The 19,573-nt window shown below is 40.9% G+C and overlaps 1 protein-coding gene across 1 annotated transcript in view; it reads left to right on the forward strand.

The window, feature by feature from the left end:
* The window catches only part of UNC13B (unc-13 homolog B), a 211,865-nt gene that overhangs the window by 181,853 nt on the left and 10,439 nt on the right, over window positions 1–19,573 (forward strand). The window contains exons 32-35 of the mRNA XM_030467074.1: window positions 6,166–6,254; window positions 9,326–9,478; window positions 11,427–11,550; window positions 17,155–17,211. Coding sequence (XP_030322934.1) covers window positions 6,166–6,254; window positions 9,326–9,478; window positions 11,427–11,550; window positions 17,155–17,211 — 423 coding nt within the window. The remainder of the gene's footprint in view (window positions 1–6,165; window positions 6,255–9,325; window positions 9,479–11,426; window positions 11,551–17,154; window positions 17,212–19,573) is intronic.

The raw sequence follows: 19,573 nt of genomic DNA on the forward strand, positions 1-19,573 counted from the left end.
AGTGCTGTATGGCCACTTCATTAGGCTGCCACTGATCACTAGAAATAAATTGTGTTGTGTTAGGTGCCTGCATTACTTGCACACAGTCACTCATAGGGGACTGTGACTATGTAGTACTTTGCTTCTTGACTTGAAACCTGCCAAGTTCTTTGTTTTTCTAGAGTATACAAGCTCTTGTCCTAGTTTTAGTAGTCCTTTTTCTGATGTGGATTGAACCTGGCTGACAAGTAACAGTTGGTGAGACAACAGCTTTGAAACTAGAACGTGCAGACAAATATGCTGCTGAAAATTCATCTACAGGTTTTATCCTCTTCTTCAGGGAGGGATACTTACTTTCTGAGACAGATTTGATTTATATTAATCTATATATCACACAGTACCTTGCACAAACATAAGCAATGTCCTGGTTTCCTTACCCAAGAAAGAACTGTTCCTCGGGGGAATAAAGATGTAGCATGTCCCAGTTGTCTTGAATTGCTCACCATTTTCTGGTCTCAGATACGTTGTTGAGAACTAGGTACCAAATATTCCATTGTTGCTGTGGCAGCTATGTTAGACCTACTATGTGAAGCCAGAACTTGGCAATTTGTTTTGGTTATGGTGTACTAGTGGCTTCATCTGCTTCTGGTTCAGAGATCCAGCTCCCATCTACAGCTGTAGCACCACACAACTCTTGAAAGCTTTGTAATACTCCTGTACCTGGTGCTCTTTGCCAATGAATGGCTCCAGTACACCCTCCTATGGAAATCCATAACAATATTTCCCTTTTGCAGCAAGGGAAGCAAAAGAATAGGGCTCGCCTATAGTCTCACTGCAATGTAGTGGCATAACATGGAATACAAGTGCTTGTCCAGCACTATTTCTTGAGTCTGGGGTCCTTGATACATTGCCTTCCTTTAATTTTTTTTAAAAATCTGAACGAGGAGTGGTACCTTTGCTCCTACTTCAGGTCCTCTGGGGCCTGAAGTCCTTCCTATGTCCTCCTTGGACATAGGAAGATGTGCTGTGGGAAGTTTAGGTTAGATATAAGGATAAAGCTTTTCATCCAGAGGGCAGTTGAGCAGTGGAACAGGCTCCCCAGGGAAGTAGTTATGGCACCAAACCTGCCTGAGTTGAAGAAGCATTTGGATGATGCTCTCAGGCACATGGTGTGATTATAGGGGTGCCCTTCACAGGGACAGGAATTGGACTTGATGATTCTGATGGGTCCCTTCCAACTTGGCAGAATCTATGATTCTTTTATTCTTTTTCCAACTGCAGTACTCAGGAGTATTTGGAAGATACAAAATAAGAGAAAAATTGCCCAGCATCTCTGGTTTTACTGTGTTGATATCATGTGGTCTGTGAACATTACTAGTCAGGAACAAAAAAGACAGCTGAAGAGCTTTAGAGAGGAATTCTCTTGAGGTCTATGCTTGAGTTCTATCAAGACATATATATAGAGAAGTAAACATGCACACACGTAAAGAAGCATATTAAGAGATTTTGAGGATTTGTAAATAATACTTCCATTTCCATTCTGAGCTGTGTTGATCTCACGGGATTAAAGCACATCTACTGTGGCTCAGTAGCATTCTCAGACATTCCTGAAGCATCCTTTGGAAAGGCAGCATTCATGAAGTGGCAGGTAGTGTTAAAAGCATAATGAACAGTGAAATCAGAACATGCATCTTAGACAGAAATGGAGTACATGAATGCTTTTTGAAACCTTTGATTCCTCTGAATCATCTCTAGCACACCCACAGGATGTAGATTGCAGTTTAGCTCTATGCTAATGTGGGCTATATGGATTCATTGCTATTGTTTGCCTCAATTTTGCCACATTTATTTAATTATTCATACATTATCCAATAAAGCCTAGTGTGACCTGCATTTCCTACCCACCTCTGAAGATTTCAGCCTGCTCTGTGTGCTGTCCCTGACACCAGAATAATCTTTCCTCATTTTGCTTGTGAGAGATGGCTTTCTGCAGTCCATTATTGTGCTTAGCTTTTCATGAGTTGTGAACTCATGGTGCTGATATTAGGTGCTGTACTGCATTGCCCACTGCTGGAGTGTAAATGTGCTGTGGAAGCCTAGTTTAAAGCATTTACACACTTGTTTTTTTCCAAGGTCAATCATGTGGGGTGAGTATCAGAGATAAGCACTGCCTAGGGAACTCAGAGAATTAGCTGCTGAGTAGCAACAGATTGTCATCGTACAATTTTCATGCTGTTGGTTTCAAGCTAATCTGTACAATTAATGCTTCAGGAAACTCTCCTCCTAATGCTCAGCCAGGGTTAGCCCATTTTAAATGCTAAGTTAGCCACCTGAATAACAAATTGCAAGACAGCTTAGAAACAGCCAAGATTTGATAAGAAAGTTCTCAACGGATTTGCGGTATCTACTGATAGGTCTTCTGTAGCATCCCATGTGCTGTAGCTAAGGCCACCCTGGTAGGTGTTGTTTGGATTCAGTGCTCCAGGTTCCTTACTCTTGAATCCTAAAGTTAAGTGGAGAACATTCAGTGCAAGCAAGTTCTTAAGGGGAAGCTGGATTTGTGGAGCTTCCTGTCTCAGAGTCACCTCTGCAGAGGGAAGATCCCAGGGGCTAGTGGAGGGAGGCAAAACAAAAATCAGCAACTTCAGGTTGGAGCTAGATAAACTCTCTAACTGGAATAAAGCTAATGTAGGATAGCAGGGAAGAATTCTGCAACTGCTTATATGTAAGAATAGACCTCATGATTTCACAGGTTCTCCTAGTTTAGGATGAACTGATTAACATCTTCAGTCTTCTAGAAGGCAAGAGCTGTGTTTCTCCAGTTACAGAGGAGCCTTCAAGTTCTGGTTGCTCATACTTGACCAGTGTGTATACAAACCAATAAAGAACTAATGAAGTCTCTTGGAAGATTATAAAACTCATCACTACAAATTCTTATACTTGTGAGTTCCATTTCATCCGTGAGAGACGCAGGAGAAGATCAATCTAAATTAAAGTTTCGGGGTCTATGCCATAAGTGACACCATTCAGATTATCAAAGAACTTGAGGTTCCAGCCCCAAAAGTGTGCTTTGATGGGACTTCGAAGCCTGAATTCTTTGAAGTGCCAAATCCCGTGTTTTTAAAGGAAATTAAGAGGACCCTGCTTTCTTCCCTGGAATGTAAATGTAGGGCTCTGTTTACCCTCTGTGGCCATCTCAGTTTTCTGTATCATACATTTAGTCTCCACTACAGAACTGTGGCCATGCCAGCCACTATTTCCATGGGAACTGCAGCACTTGTTCAGAGATCAGAAGCCACTGTGCTCTGGGTGCTGTCCTGTTTTGGACAGATAACTTTTCATAAGCTTTCTCCCTCGAGTCATCTCTGGTATACCTAGAGAATGGGGATCATAAGCCTGCTGAACTCCAGCTTCCAAATGAAGTGGTCTGGACATGACATCTGGGAGTGACCCAACTGCCTAACACTGCTTTCTGCTTTACTCTAGCAGCCAGGTTTCTCATGCAGTCCAAGTAGTATTTCCTGCTATCAGTGATAGCTCCTGACCTTAGCATTCACTGGCTGAGCGGCAACAGCCAAGCATACATGGTCTCATTGAGCACTGTTACCAGTGCTGCATGATACTGGCAAAGAATAGTTTGCAATTATACCACATATTTCAGAGACTCTGTAACCGATGCATAATTTATATATGTTAAGCAGTGGTATACACCTACTGGCATATTCCTAATGGACTCAAGTCACACTTGGGTAATACCCTGAAATTTGCTTTCAAGCCAAGGCATGCCAATACTTAAGCATTAGCAATCAGAACTGTATTATGTGGACTCTTCCTTCCATAGCAGCAGCTGCTCAGAACACAGCATCCTTTCTAGGATGACAGAGGGCTTGATGGATACTGAACCACAATGCATACAGGTTTGGCTTTCAGAATGGGAGGCTGTGCATCTCAGAGGTAATGGGCAGCTGTCTTGCCAGTTGCACCCAGAGACCTGTGAACTCATGTTCTAGATGGGAGGGAGTTCTTCACCACAGATAATGAGCCTCATCCCCTTGGCAAAACATTGCTCCAAGCGTCCCTTCTTGCAGTACAGAGCTGCCAATCAGTCATTCTTCTGCTTCTCTAAGAAAATCAGTTTGTAGTCAACAAGTACAATAGCAAGGAGAAGCTTGAAGAGTTCTCCATGTCACCTCACAGTAAATCAAGGCATTAATTGCATGATTCATTTACCAGGGTAATAAGTTGTTAGTTTTGACATAACATCCTCTAGTCCTGTAACACATGGATCTGGTAGATTAAGAAGTAGTAGAAGTAAACAGTAAAGAATAGATATCTTGTGCCAAATTATTCTCTTTTTTCAACCAGAAAAGCAGTTACTTGAAATATTTTGATGAATCATGAACAGATCTTGCCTCAAATCTACTTTAAATGGCCAAAATCAGAGACTGCTATTAATTGTAGACAGCAAACCAAACAGCCTGTGACTCATTGCCCCTTTACACAGTAGGAGAAGAAGAGGGTTAATGTAAGGACAAGACCATCCACCACCAACAGATGCTGGTTTAGGTTTTTTTACCTACATGTTTGGCTAAAATAACTGCTGATGAGCATGACATTAGCTGTCTTCTGCCCTCATAGCAATGAAGTTAAAATGGGAATATCAATTCTCTTTACTAAAGCAAAAATTATCAGAGCTAGCAATGCCTGAAGTTATTAAGGCTTATGTAATCATCATTTACTTGGGTTTTTTAAAAAAAAAAAAATAAAATTTTGATCCAGGCATTTGATTAGCACAGGTTCCAATGCATAATGGAGTCAGTTTTCTGTGCCAGCTTACAACAGGAAAGTGAATGTATCAGATTCCAAACACCCCTAGGGCTTGGCTTTCTCTGACAGATGCTGAGGAATACAAAAAGGGTTTCAACACTGTAGAAGTGGGAACTCCTGTCCTGTCCTGTCCTGTCCTGTCCTGTCCTGTCCAGAATATGAAGAGGGTTTCAGCACAAATAGAAGCAGGAACTCCTGTCCTGTTCAAGTCTCATATAGCTGCATGCATGGATATCCTGTAGTGATCTAAACTGTTTTTTAACCACTGTACTGCCATTTGGCTCATTAAGTTTGTAAATAGATACTCTGCCTTCGAGGTAAGGACTGAAGCTTTGAATTCCAAATGCAAACATTTCTGGAAGGCTTTTGTTTTACAAACAGCTTGCCTTCCTGCATACAGAGGCAAATCTGTTTTACAACTAACTTTTTCAGAGAGAATGATCTCAAAGCATTCAATGTGTGTTGTTATGCCACAGACAGGTTGCTCAGAAGTGGCTCTTTTGAGGCTGAAGGGATGTCTACAGCTGGCATACAGGGCATTGTTGATTGTAAAAAAAAAAAAACAAAAATGGGTGGCTTTGGACTTAAAGTAGTGGAGCAAGAACACTCCTACTGTATGTGTCAATGTGTCAGCAGTGTCTGTGTAGTGCTTAGGGCAGTTTTTTATTTGTTTGTTTTGTGAAGTCTCCTCTGAACAGCTGTATACAAAAAGCTACCTAAGCTGTCTGGCTGCATGTGAGAGCAGAGGTAGTTGTGCTCAGTAGCCGCAGCTGAGATGATGCTTTCCAAAAGTATCATTGCACAACAGTCCTTGTCATGATATTGTGAGCAGATTTTGACAATTGCTCTCAGTCTTCTGAGAGGAGTGACTAGGTCAGCTTTCAGGTTGTATACTGACAGCAGGGTGGAAGGTGAAATAACATCTTTCAAGACCATGCATGGAGAAATGTTCGAGTAAATAACATCCAGTCTGAAAAGCCCTTTCTCCTGGACTTGGAGGGGTGAAATGACCGTGAACCCAAGGCAATGCACCGTGCTTGGTGATTTCTCAGCCTGCTTATTCTGTTGGCCACAGGGAGTTCACATTCTCTTTCTTTCTCAACTTCGCAAGAATCAGGAAGAGCATTAGAGGGTACTGGAGCCTGAGGAAATCAATTCCTGCTCTTTAGGCAAATATCTGTGGATGATTTGACAGCTTCAGTCACAGCAGCAGGCAGTGGAGGAGAGCAGCCTAGCTGGCTGTTCAGTGGTGATAGTTCACCTGCTTACTAACAGTAGTCTTGACAGTGAAGACCAGTACTGTGAAGGACAGCAGATTGCTTTCTGGGTTCAGACTAAGTGCTGTTATTTCTCCCACAGTTGGATGCAGAAGCAAGTGACCATCTCAAAGAGCTCCAGGTGAAGCTGAACAATGTTTTGGATGAGCTGAGTGCTGTGTTTGGTAACAGGTGAGTATAACAAGGTCCCCATCCTTGAAGCATTCCTTTCTTTGTCTAATCTCTTTCAGTCAGGTTAAGAAGAGAAAAGACATTCATGTACTATTATGGGTAATATTTTTCTTTTTGTCATAAATCATAGTCTTTCAAATACTGAGACCATCTAAAGAACTGAGAAATGTTTTTAAAGTCTCTTTTCTATACTGCTCTGCTTAGAAGTGTAACATGGAGATCTCTCAACTGTGAAATGTACTTGAATTACATAGAGTAATTTTTTTCTGTAAGTAGTGCTTGTCACTAGCAGAATTGCCTGCTCCTTTATTGCTCAGAAAGCTGCTTCCTTTTTATGATTTATGAAGCAACATTCTTGTTTAAATGCTGTGCTCTGAAAGTATGAGAGCTGACTGATTTCTGATTGTTAAGTAAATATTGGAATAAAAAGGAAACAGGTCTAGAATTTGAGATTGACTTGTTCTAATGTTGTAGTGAATGGTGTGTTCTAATGTTTCAAGAGGGAGCTCTGTTGATGGCAATTAGGTTTATTGCAAATCATGTCATCATTTACCTGAGGATAAAAATGTGCTCGACTTCATAATAGTTTTGTAGAGAACCATAAAAGATGTCAATTAAGCAAAATCTAGAAATACAGGGTTCCCAATTGGTTTTCAAAAACACAATCTTCTCATGATAAATGCCATTCATTTCATGTTGTGCTTTAGAAGAAGATTAATGCAGGCATGAACTATAGCGTAGATGAACCATGGCCAAGGGGAGTTGAGCAAATTGTACCAACTTGGCCTCCTGCAGTCTACAGTTTTGCAGTATTTATGACCAAATAATCATGGTGGGGTTTGTCAGTGATTTCAGCACACAGAGTTAAGTGGGGAGATCAGTGAGGAATTACCATTGCCTGTAATGGATGCTATAGCAAGAAATGGAGATATTCAAACTGTCACTCAATTGACTCGATAAAGCTCATGATTAGATGGAGGACAAGTGAGAAATCGCGATTAAGGGGTGAATTTTGTCATCTGAAACCTGTCTCCGTGGTGTCACTGCTACAAGACAATTAGAGTACAATCTTGACACTTGCAAATGTGATTTAAAGAGATTATTCTGTACCAGGGAGTGTTTTTGAGAGATGTGCCAGAAAGAGATTCAGCCAGTTGGACAGCTCATTACTTTGCAGTAATAGGGAATGAAAAGCAGAGCTGCAGCTTATGTTACAAACAAGATCTTCCAAAGGATGCAAAGATGGGAGGTCAGGCAGACATACAAAGTATTCAGTGTGGACTCTGTAAACAGCTGCTCTAACAACACTGTGCACACCTATCACTGCAGATCCTAATTTTTGTTTGTCAGAGTGAGCTCGTTGTGCCTGCAGAGAAGGTAGCACATGTCCAGAGAGCCTTACCAAGAGGAGATTGTGTCTGGACACAGAAGTATTTTTGGTTTTAAAAAATGTCATAGGGAAGAGGAGCCTTTAAAGGATTTATACTTCACTCAAGGCTACCTGTTTTTTTATTCTTGGAGGCTGTAGGAATGAAGGAAGGGACTCCTGGGGGAATTAGGAGCAGAGGGCCCTGTCTGACAGTATAGGTAGGCTGTGTTTAAACTTGCTGCTGCCAAGGGCTTCTGTTAAGCTTCAGCTTCAAGTGAACCTGTTGCCACAGTAACTGATTTATGAATTTTCATTATTCCTGATATTTTTTTCCTCATATTAGTTTTTACTTTTTTAAGGGATTCTGTTATTTTAGTACCCCACCTGGGGATTTAAGCATCTTGGAGCAAGGTCCTACAACTGTTGGAATATTTAGGAGAACAGTGGGGTGATACAAGCCTGCAACAGAACAGGAACTGTCAGCAATACAAGAAATGCTTGGTAATACAGCATTTGATGTGTTTTATGTTGCTGGTTAAGCTGTCATTGTAGCCACAACTGACTGCTGCAAGCCACTCTCCTATAAACAGGGAAAGTGGAAGTGGAGGCTACATGGAGGGAGAGCTCTGGCATTTCTCTAGGATGAGGCAGGTTAAAAGTGAGCAAGTGAGACCGTGAGGCTGAAAGTCACAGTGTAGGAGAGGAAAGAGGTGACACAATGGAGAAAGAAGGTGAAAGCCAGAGGGTAGAGCAGTGGACTAGTATCAATCCCAGTGGTGTCCTAGGGTGGCTCACAAGCAGAAGCTCTGGCCACTTATGCAGGTATAAGGATGACTTTCAAACGTGTTCCAGCTCATAAATCTTTGCCTTAGCTCCTAGCAGTGACTTCTCTTCCTGGCTTCAAACCTCTGTACTGTCAGTGGATAGCTAACTGTGTCTTGTAATGTTGTTAGTAGCTGTTCTTTCAAATGTCAAAGCATTTTCCTTTATTCACTGAGTTGATATGCTGACAGCCCTGTTCATGATTTTTAACCATTGTATTACTTAGTTTTGAACCTCCTCTAAGCAGTTGAAGATGAGAAAGTAACTGTGCTTTAATGGTTTGGTTAGCACTTTATTACAATGACATTGGTCATTTCACAGCTGAGCCATGTTGGCACTTTGATGCAGCATGGACTGGATGGCAGTGGATGGCTTCCAGCTGGCACCTGGCTCCAGACTGTTTCTGTTATTTTGAAGACTTATTCTGTGATGGGTCATAACCAAACTACAGCCAAGGGACTCCTGGATGCTCAGGGCTGTGTGTGCATTGTGCCATTTGTCTATGCTATGTCCCAGTCTCTGTGGTATGACACCCTGTGTAGAAAATAAAAGGTACATCAGGCAGCTTTGAGCTAAGAAAAAGTGCTTCTTGAAATTAGGTAAAGATAATTTGGTTTTACAGGGTGAATAAACAAACTCCTCTCAAATGTGATTGGTTTTTTTTTGTTCAGAAGTAGTAGGCTGTCTGTGAACAATGTGCATAAGGAATTGGGTAGTGTACCTGTTAGTAGCAAACACAGGAAATGAGCAGATAATCTCAAGGAGGAGTATTGTGCAACTGAGTGCATGGTTTATGCACTCGTAGTATTTTACCTGGTGTACTAGAGCTGAGATCTCTGCCACTGATAATCTTGTTTTTGCCTCTTCTCTATCTGTTCAGCTTTCAGGCTCGTATTGATGAGTGTGTCAAGCAAATGTCTGATATCCTCTGTCAAGTGAAAGGGACAGGAAATGTTGCTGCTAATGCCAGAAACACAGTTGCACAAGATGCAGATAATGTCCTGAGGCCACTGATGGATTTCCTGGATGGAAAGTAAGCAAGTGTTCAAATATATGTTACCCATACAATGTATTGAATTGGGAATAACACTGGGAAAGAAGAAATACCTCCATGTTCTTGAGTTGTTCTTGAGACATCCAATATCTGATTTTTCAGCAAGAATTGATGGCTTTTTTCCCCAGATCTTCCTCTTTTCTCAAGTCCTGTGTCATCTCTGCAGCCTTCATTCAGAGCACACTCTCAGTTCTCCTTTCTCCCTCTGGCAGTTGTAGCAGTCAGGAAAACACACTGCTGATCAGGTCATGGGAAAGATGAAAGTTCTAAATTTACTAGCTATGCTTTTTTTCCTGTACATACCTACATGCTTGGTACATGTACAACTCAGTATCCCAGACATGTTAGGGATGTGTGTTTTGGTGATGTGCTGTGCTATTCTACATAGAAAATAAATATCTGAGCTCTGTGATATACATAAGATTGATCCATTGCTTTAATTAGCTGTTGCCATTTACTCCGTGCAGCATGATTTAACTGTATGGGGACATTTTGTGGCTAACTGCACATAATTCTTATCAGCTAAGCCCTGATCTACAAAGAGAAAGAGTTCTTAATCATTAAAGAAGTTAAACTTCTTGCTGATCCACAGCAGGTCTTTATTTTGAAATGGGCGACTGCCAATTTTCATAATAAATGCTGCAAGAGATATAATGCTTTAAAAGTTTAAAATGTAGTTTCTTTGTTGGTATTTGTATTGCTTCTCCCATTTTTCTTTTGGGTCAGCATGTACTAAGTGACTCTCTGCAGCAATTATTACATCTGGCAGCCCTCTCCTTTGAACATTTTTATGGATACCTTCAGAAATCCCAGCTACCTTCCTTTGTATCACTGATAGTTTGGTAAGCTATAGATTTTATTGTCCAGTTGTGGAGCAAGTAATTTTGGTTATGATAATCCAAGCCAGGATTATTTTCTTTCCCTCTGTACGAAGGCGAGTTCTTTTTCATGTATTCTGCACTCTACCCGTATCAGTCTTGTCCATCTTCAGTTTTGATCATTTACTGTCTGACAAGCTCTGGGAAGAAGGGAAATCTGGGAGATGATGTTACACAATGTAGAAGAGTCAGGTTTTGCCCGTGCACTGCTACTGGCTGCAGAATTACTGTTTTGTAGCTCCCCCAGTGTGATCAGTAAATGTCAAAGTCCAACAGTCATTTCAAATTAAAATGTTAACACTTCTTGGAACTTTTGATAGCCCGTGCCATAATGAAATAGGAATAAATAGGGTGATAATGCAGAACTTCTTTATGTAAAAGGAAATAAACATATGGCAGGTGATTGGTGGTGAATGCAATTGCAGCAAAAAGCAGAGGGGTCCAAGGAATACTTCAAGGTGGTTATAAAGCTGGGAGAGTTAGAGACTTCAGCAGCTATGAGAAACTTTGCAGGAACTTCTGTGTAACAGTCTCAGACTTATCAATTTAGGTATACAACACAAATCTTTATAACAACTCCTTAAAATTTAAAGTTTAAAATAAAAAAAAATAATTGAATTAATTAAATTATTTAAATTTAAAGATTTAAAATTTAGTCAAGGTTTCTTTGTAATTTTTTGCCTGGCTACTCTGTGAACGTAATATAGCAGGAAGTAACTTTTTAAAGGGAAGCAGCTCAATGATACCTGCTCTTACTTGAACTATTCCCAATCACCATAACATAGTTATATCTTTTGTAATCCCCAGGTCAATAAATTGAAATGATTGAGGTCAGAAATTTCAATAATCCATTTTAAGCACATATCTTTAGTGCTAGAACTCCAAGGGTAACGACCAGATGTACTTTATGAAAAGGGAAGAGTTATATCCTTAAAACAATTGTTACAGCAAACTGCTTTGGATCAGAAACTGATTGTTACATATACATCTACTTTTTCCTTGCAAACTGCATCCTTTGAACTTACTCAGTTCTTGCTATCTCCATGCAGCCTGACACTGTTTGCAACTGTGTGTGAAAAGACAGTATTGAAAAGGGTGCTGAAAGAGCTCTGGAGGGTGGTAATGAACACCATGGAGAAGCTGATTGTGCTGCCTCCTCTTACAGACCAAACGGTAAAGCATTTTCTCCTTTCTGACTCATAGCTGAAAGTGTTGCCATTGCATGTGTAACTCTTCTCCTTGACATAGTGAGTCATCTGCCCAGGTAAATTTGTCTGCATGCAGCCTGCTAGAGGATGGAAAAATATGTCTGTAACCATTAGAGAGCATCTCTATTTATAGTAGGGTTGCAAGATGCAATCACACTCTAGATAAAAAACAATTCAAAATCCATCATCCAAAGGGAGTTGCCATCAAGTATATCAAATTGCACTGACTAGGGGTTTAATCCTTTAAAGACAGCTGTATATAAAGGTTTATCAGGCAGTTAGTGTTGTATTCATGGTATTAATCAACACCTGTAAACACTGTTTTCTAATTATTGTAAGCTATTAGATGTCTTCTATGTAGAAGTGTCCTCTTTGGACTTGCTTTTTAATGACACCACAGTCCTCCTTTTTACCCCCTGAAAGCCTTTAACATCAGTATGGGCTGACATGATTTCTGTGTCCATAATGTTGAGGAGCTGGAAGCATTTCCAGATAGTTTGCCTTCAAAGGCAGTCTTTTATATAATGGTCCAGCTGAATGGATGTGCTGAATTAATGTGTGTCATGAATGTAGTGGTATTTTTAACAATGGAAGATTAATTTATTTCCCAATTTTGAGAAACCATGGAAACTGATTGAATGCCATTCACACATATGCCCAACTGCTCTGGGGGGTGACTCAGTTGGAGGCAGTGTGAAGTTCAGGCTATAACCTCATTATTTGGAGGTGATCCAGAACTTCTTTTCATCTCTGTTTTGGAGTAAACTTGTGGTCTGTGGTTAATTTATGCTGATTGTTTTTTGGTTTTTTATTCTCAGTAGTGGATAGAACAATAGTGTTTTTCACTATTCAGCTGTTGCCTATGTATTTTGAGCAGACTTCTTGAGAACTTATCCAAACCTGCATCTTGCACAAGTTTCTTTCTCTAAGAGGGAAGACTTTTACCTCTGGCCTTGATGATGACAATTTTAAACAAAACTGCTGACATGCAGTGTTGTCCCATACATACCAAGCACAAAATGGGGTATGTATTTGCTAAGGACTGGTTGCCCTGAGCCTGGATTTGGACTAATCATTTCTTCTTGCCTTTTTCATTTAGAAAGGAGTGTGAAATTTATTTTTCTCTATTAAATTGTTTTAGAAAGGCATTTTTGTGGACAGGTGCTGAAGTCATAATGTTAGAACAGGATTAACAGGACCCCTGCAGGATGGAAGCAGAAAGATCAGGGGACTTGGGCAGAACAAGGGAAGAGCTGCTTGGGTTTTATACCTGTATAGCTAGTTTTGAATCTCAAAGGCTGAGTAGGAGAGTGATTCAGTGCTTCTATCATGAGAAAGACAGTAACTGTGATCAGCCAATTCTTCCAACCTGCAGAATGTTTTTTTTTATATAGTGTTTTCTTGTTGCCATCAATTTGGTTTTAAATTGAGGCTTTTTTTGTGCAATGAAGTGCATCCTCATTTTTCTGAAGTAATGCAAAACATTTGTAGGTGGATTTTTAGTTGTCTAATCAATTCTGTTGTGGTGAGGAGGCTGAACTAATCCAATCTGGAAGAGTCACTGTTACAGAAGGGCAGTTGTGAACAATGCAATGAATAAAGTTCCCTCCCTTGAGTGGGGAACCTATGGTGATGTTAGATGGATGGCAGGGGCAAAGAGCTGCTTCCACTCTGCCCTGGGACACAGTGATTCTTTTTCTGTTACCACCAAATTTTCATCATCCTAGTGGTGTAGTCTGGGAGGGCAAGGCAATACAAGGCAAAACTCATGGTTAGTAGTGTGGACAGAAGTAGTACTCTCTTTTCGGTATTCTGATTCTCTTCCATTCACCCCTTATCTAATGTTGCTTTCTCTTAAGAGCAGCAGACTAAGAAGCCCCAGCCACTGTAACTCTCTGTCCTTCCTGCCTTCAGCAATAGAAAACCCTAGTGCTTTCTCTCCATGTCTGAAGGACCATAGAATGAGGGTTTTAACTCCTAAAAGTCCTCATTAGCCCTTAGCAGGTAGGAGATATTCATAGTAGAAAAGAGACCCCTTGATGGAATATTTTCCTACTTGTTGCAAAATTCCTGAGAGGTACAACAGTGGTTTGGGTGGTGGTTGTGGAAAGCATACTCAGGTAAAAGATTCTTCTCACACTACTGTGTGTCTCACTTGTTTCTCACATGACCCTGTTACTCCACAATGCTTTAATGCCTATTACTCTCCTTCTGATCTATTCCATTTAAATTAGCTCAGCCTGTATTACACAGGAAATAATATCTAACCCGTGCTTTTCCCTTCTCTGTTGCTTCTGGAAGGTTTTGTGTAGGGTGGGGCTCAGATGAAAAAGCAGTCAGCCCAAGCCTGTGAGGGATGCCACGGGGATGGGGTATCCTTGCAGCCTCCCACTCTGATGACCTGAACTGCCAGTGCCTTAATGACTTCCAGGTGACTGGCTTCTATCTGAGAATTCACTGCCCAAAGGTTGTGAGATTAATAGCAACATGATCTCTGGTAACTCACCAAGCAGTTCACACCTCACTAGTTTTAGGTAAAGATCACCACTTAATTAAACATTCTCTGTCTTAGATGAGTGGATATGGAAACACAGCTCTCTGGGAGCCCTTATTTTGGGGTTCAGTGCACAATGCTTGGGGATATTAGCAGATAAGTTGTATATTTCTTTCTCCTTCACTGCTTAGGACAGAACTATAGCATGCCACCTGTGACTAATCAGGTCAATGAAGAGTTGTTTAATTTACACTCAGATGATTCCTCTGGAGCCTCTCTTTATTTCACACAGTAAGATGCAGCCATTCACATGGGGCTCCATTTGTTCTTGCTCCTGCAGTGCTTTTTTCTACTCATCAGGTTTCTCTTCACTAAGTGGGAATGCAGTCCAGAATAAGGACAAATTTTCTTTAAGCTGTTGTCAGATTTTACATGTGACTTCCCAGCTGGCTGTTTTTCAAGCTTGGCTGAAAGCAGCACTGCTCCAAAGCTATTCTGTGGTAGAGATTGTGGCTTTAAGAGATTTTCTGAAACCTTCCTTAGCTTGTGTTAGTTTAAATTAATCCTCTTCCTTGTGCTAGCTCAGAGCATAAAAGTCCAAGGCTGCCTCTGTGATGAGGAGGAAAAGCTTTTTTAACCTTGAATGAAATGATGGTCTGTGAACTGCTCTTGTGCCCAGGTCTCTGCAAATGGGTAATGATTTCCCCTTTTTCATCCCCACTTTCAAGCTTATTCTCTCAATGTTTCATACATCACACCAGCTAAAAATATTCTCAATTTTTATGGAATAGTAGTGAGCATTGCTTGATGACTAAGTTTTTAAAATGAGAACAACATTCTCATTGCTGTTGAATGTAAGAATTATAAAAAGTGGGAAAGGAATGTACAATGCCAGTTGAAACATCCTTGCACTGGTATGTCTCAGAAAATAAGCCCGAATAATAATGTCTTCCAAAAAAGGACTGGAATTCAAAAGACTTGCAGTAGGCTTTTATTTCATAACTTTGTTAACTGAGCAGTAGAACAGCTAAGCTGTGAGACTTTGACCATCTTGGAGCAGAAATCACTGCAGTTCTGTTGGCTTCTAGCAATTAGACTTGAATCACTTGATGAACCTTCTCTGAATGTTTTCACTGAGGGAAAAAACAGTCAGACCATTAAGAAGGAATTTAAAATCTTCATGTTGCAGGCCATAGACATCTTTCATCTTTTTAGAAAGTTTAGGAAGGTAAAACTGATTTAATGGGAAGAACCAGGAAAACCAGCTCTAAGGTCTGACCCCTTTCCACCTACCTTCCCCATAGTGTTAGGCAGAAACCGTTCATTAAAAGGACCTAATTTTCCCTCATCTTCCATCCCTGACCACAGAATCACAGAACTGTCGTGGTTGAAAAAGACCTCTAAGATCGCTGTGTCCAAACCATCAGCATCCCCCCTCAATAAAAAAAAATAATTATATTTATCTGTATCCCCATGGCCACTAGAGCATGTCCTGAAGGGCTTCTGTAGTTACCAGCCTGTCACTGACCCTCATGTCTTTGCTGCCACAAGGATCACCACCCCTCCCCTCCACTGAGACAACTGAGCTTGCTGGCACATTTACCCACAAGTGCTGGCATGCTGCTCCCAGGCTCCTCTCTAGTTAAAGCCTGATTTCATCATCCCCCTCCCCCTTCAAATCTACTTTAAAGCTCTTCCAGTGAGCCCTGCGCCATCAGTAGAATTGATGTTTTAATCAATTCTGTTCTGAGCAGCTTCTCTCAAAACTACCCGATATTTAAGTTTAGGGTTTTTTTTATTTCCTAGAGGCTCGTCTGGAATAAGTGCTTTGAATATGTTTTCCATTAATAAATAACTTCTTTTGAGGAGGTGTAGCATCTTCACAAGAATACCGCTTGGGACAGAAATGAGCTGTCCAGATTTTCATTAGGTGTTATCAGTGTTGATGAAAACCCTCAGTGTTAACAGTAAAATAACTTTACCTTGCAAGATGCGTTAAAATGGATTGGCACCAATTGATGAGGATTTTCTTAGTGGGCAAGAACTAAAGAGTAGTTATCTGAGCAGCTTTGTTCCTTGAAGTATATCAAGTCACAGGGTCTTGCTCATTGTTACCAACTTGCTCTCCTTAGAAGTCTGCAGCACAGAGACTATGTGCCTAGTTAATGCTGTTCTAATTTATATTTTTTTAAAAAAAGGAAAAAAAAAAGAAAAAAATATGTCCAATGAAGACTGAAAATACTTGGTCAAGAAATGCTAATGTTTAGTGTAACTCGAGACTGCTCACTTTGTCAATATTTTCATGTTATAAAAATGTTACCTTTTTTTTCCTGCTTGATCAACAGGCATGAAAACCCAGACTTTTAAGACCCAGAAGTCAAACTCTGTGACCAGTCATACAGAACAGCAGGCATATCAGTTGGATACCAGAGCACTGGCTGAAGCTGTGTCCCTGGGTGGATTATTTGGTGTGACTCACGTTGCTTCTGGTGTGCAGTCATATAATACCACACAGAGAATGTTGTACTCTTTGAGCTGAAAGTTGTATTCTATACTGCACATTAGATGCTGGCATCAGGGGAGGCTCCAAGAGTCACCCAAACATTACTCAGATCCATTTCTGTTTCTGATCTGATCTATGTTTTCCCCACCCCTGCTGAGCAGGTCTTGCTCTTACAGAGAGACCTTCCTCACTTGTGTGATCTTTTGCTCTGGCTGGTGTTGTGCTGTCTCCATGTGTGTTTAGATTTGAAATCTAGAGCAGGACTTGGAGATGGAGTCAGTGCAGTGCCATCCCCCCCCCCAGCCTGTGCAATCCATTTGAAGGTGCATCCTGTTTAAATAGGTGGCTGCTGTAAGCAAGAGTGAACCAGTTAACAGAATATTGTTCTCCAAAATAGCTCTTGATATGGTACCCACAGAAATGGCAGGTTTTGTATTAGGCAATAAACCAGCTCAGGGTCAGGTGGTTAAGTTCTAGCTATGAACTGACATAACTGGCTCAAAGGAAAAACACGCAAAGCTTGTTTTTAACATTTTTCCCCTCCTTTCTTTTCTAACTTCTTGCAAACATAGGGTACACAGTTGATTTTCAGTGCTGCTAAGGAACTGGGACACTTGTCAAAGCTGAAGGTATTGTTCTGCATGGCTTGTGTTAATGTTTGTGTGTGTCAGCCTGAAGTGTAGTGGCACCTATCGTGTCTTGTGCTTCCAGTGGTTTTTTGCTTAATGCAGTTGTAGAGAAATGCTTTAAAATGCATTAAATGCACTTTAAAATGCATTGTGCTAACAGTAGTATTGTGTTCAAATTAACTGTTAAGTTTTATTTTGGGTTTACTAATCGGAATAGTTTCTTCTGTAGGTACAGTGATCATTTTGGTATATCGATTTACAACTAAAAGAGAAGAAGTCTCAGTATCTGGCTCTCTGTATCCCACATGTAAAAGGGAGTCCCCTATGTGATCCTGAAAATGAAGTATCAGTGGGAAAGATGATTGTGCCTAGCTATTGATGAATTATATGAACTGTTACAAAATTAGCTGCTGCATATGGAAGAGAGCCTGTGTCTGTAAATTCCTTCTGCGTGGGCTCTCTTCGCAGGCAAGCTGGCATTTAGCATGAAGGTTGTGTTGATGTATTTTGACACTGCATGATGTGACAGTGCATGACATGAGCATTACTAAGTGCACCACACGTCATCATAAGCCAATCAAGCATTAATTCAGTGGTCACAATGGGAATGGGATGAAAATAGTGACACTTTGCAACATTCAAATTGCACTCTGTTGTGGTCTGACTTGTGCTACAAATTGGGTATTGTGGAAGAGACAGATGCAATCTGAAGCATCACAGTGCACAAATATTGCTACAAGGAAGATAGATGCAGAGCTCATGTTCAGCTCTGAGTGTAATAGAGGAAATCTTCCCACAAAAAAAGGGCACTCACCTAAGTGACTGGTGCAATTTCAAAATGTATTTGTCTTTTCCCATAATTTTGTTGTCTTGCTTCCTTAATACAGTTGCCTTTACGCGACTGTTTCCCTTCCCTAGCGAACCCTTTTTACATGCACATGTTTATGAGCCAGGACAGGGCACAATTCCTTTAAGGTATTGCTTATTTGCAATCTTAGTAAGTGATCTGGATGTGCAGGTGTGTCATTAGATGTACATGCTTTTCTCCAGCTCCATTTTGAGCCTGTTAGCAGATAACTGTGACATAACATAAAACCCTCAAGTGTGGCTCCCCAGGGGAATAGCTGTCACTTGTGCTGGGGGATGGCCCCATGAACTCCCACAGCCAGACTGTCCTCCCTGGTGGCATGATGGCTCTTGAAGATTCCACTACCTCCACTGTTTGCTGTGCTTTCAATGATCCTCGTTGCTTCCATGTCAGAAGAGGGCAAAGAGGAGCTTTGTAGCCAGCTTGGAAGAATGAGAGCTGGATCACAGCCTCTAAATGTGACTCCCTTTTCCTTTGAGTATCCCCTTCTTTCAAAACCAGTGGGGAGTGCCCAGCATCTGGAAGAAGAGAACCTCCCCTCCGCCCCCCAGCTCCTTGCCCTCCTGGTGTTAAAGCGGCAGAGCTCTGAATTTGCTTCCTTTCTGCTCCCAGGTCACAAGAATAGGTTTGTGCACAGATGACTGCAAGTTCTTGTGGCTTGCTTGCATTTTGAGGCATAATCTGGGACATTCACTGTTACATTTTCTCTATAGTTTCCCCTTTCTGGAATTTCACAGTATATACAAGGTGTCTTTCGTCAGGAATGAGTTGGAAGCATTGCCAGTTTCCATTCAGATCAGATGAAGGCCATCCGTCAGGAACAGCCTGTCTTCAGTTACTGTAAAGCTTAAGTTTGCTAACTCTGGATTGCATTTTTAGAAATGCAAGTAATCGTGCAAATTAGGCAAGCCTGAGTGTGTGTTCAGGCCTTTATTTGCATATCTACATGTAGGATTACAGCAACACAGGTACACAGGGCTTTATAGCTGGCAAGAGAGCTGTACACAAGTGTGAATGCATTCTGCCACCTGAATTCTGGAGACTTTTAGTTCAGGCAGATGGTGTGCACCAACACTGCATCCAGAAATTCCAGAAGAGTAAAGGTAGTGCAAAAATGTAAATTGAATCTATGTAAGCATCATGGTTATGTTTGGGTTTTTTCCTTCTTTTTTTTATGGACACATACGAGCTAATAGGGAAGCAGGAGTAAATAGCTCTTCAGAACCTCTTCCCTCTGCATTTCGCAGTTTCACTAGAAGTCTGGGGAAATTATGGGATGGATTTCAAGCTTTGTTTGTCTAATATAGAACAGAGAGAACGGACCCCTAGTGAATCAGATAACTCAGCTGAAAACTGACAAACCTGACAAGCACAGGCTCTCATCCTGATAACAAATCAATTTCACAGTGTGTTCTAAAATGCTCAGAAAACCAACCATAAAACTGTTTCCTTGGTGCCACGTATCTGCCTCCCATTTATTATCAAACCCTTTCT

The sequence above is a fragment of the Calypte anna genome, chromosome Z, assembly GCF_003957555.1.
Source record: "Calypte anna isolate BGI_N300 chromosome Z, bCalAnn1_v1.p, whole genome shotgun sequence".
In the NCBI taxonomy this organism is placed as follows: Eukaryota; Metazoa; Chordata; class Aves; order Apodiformes; family Trochilidae; genus Calypte; species Calypte anna.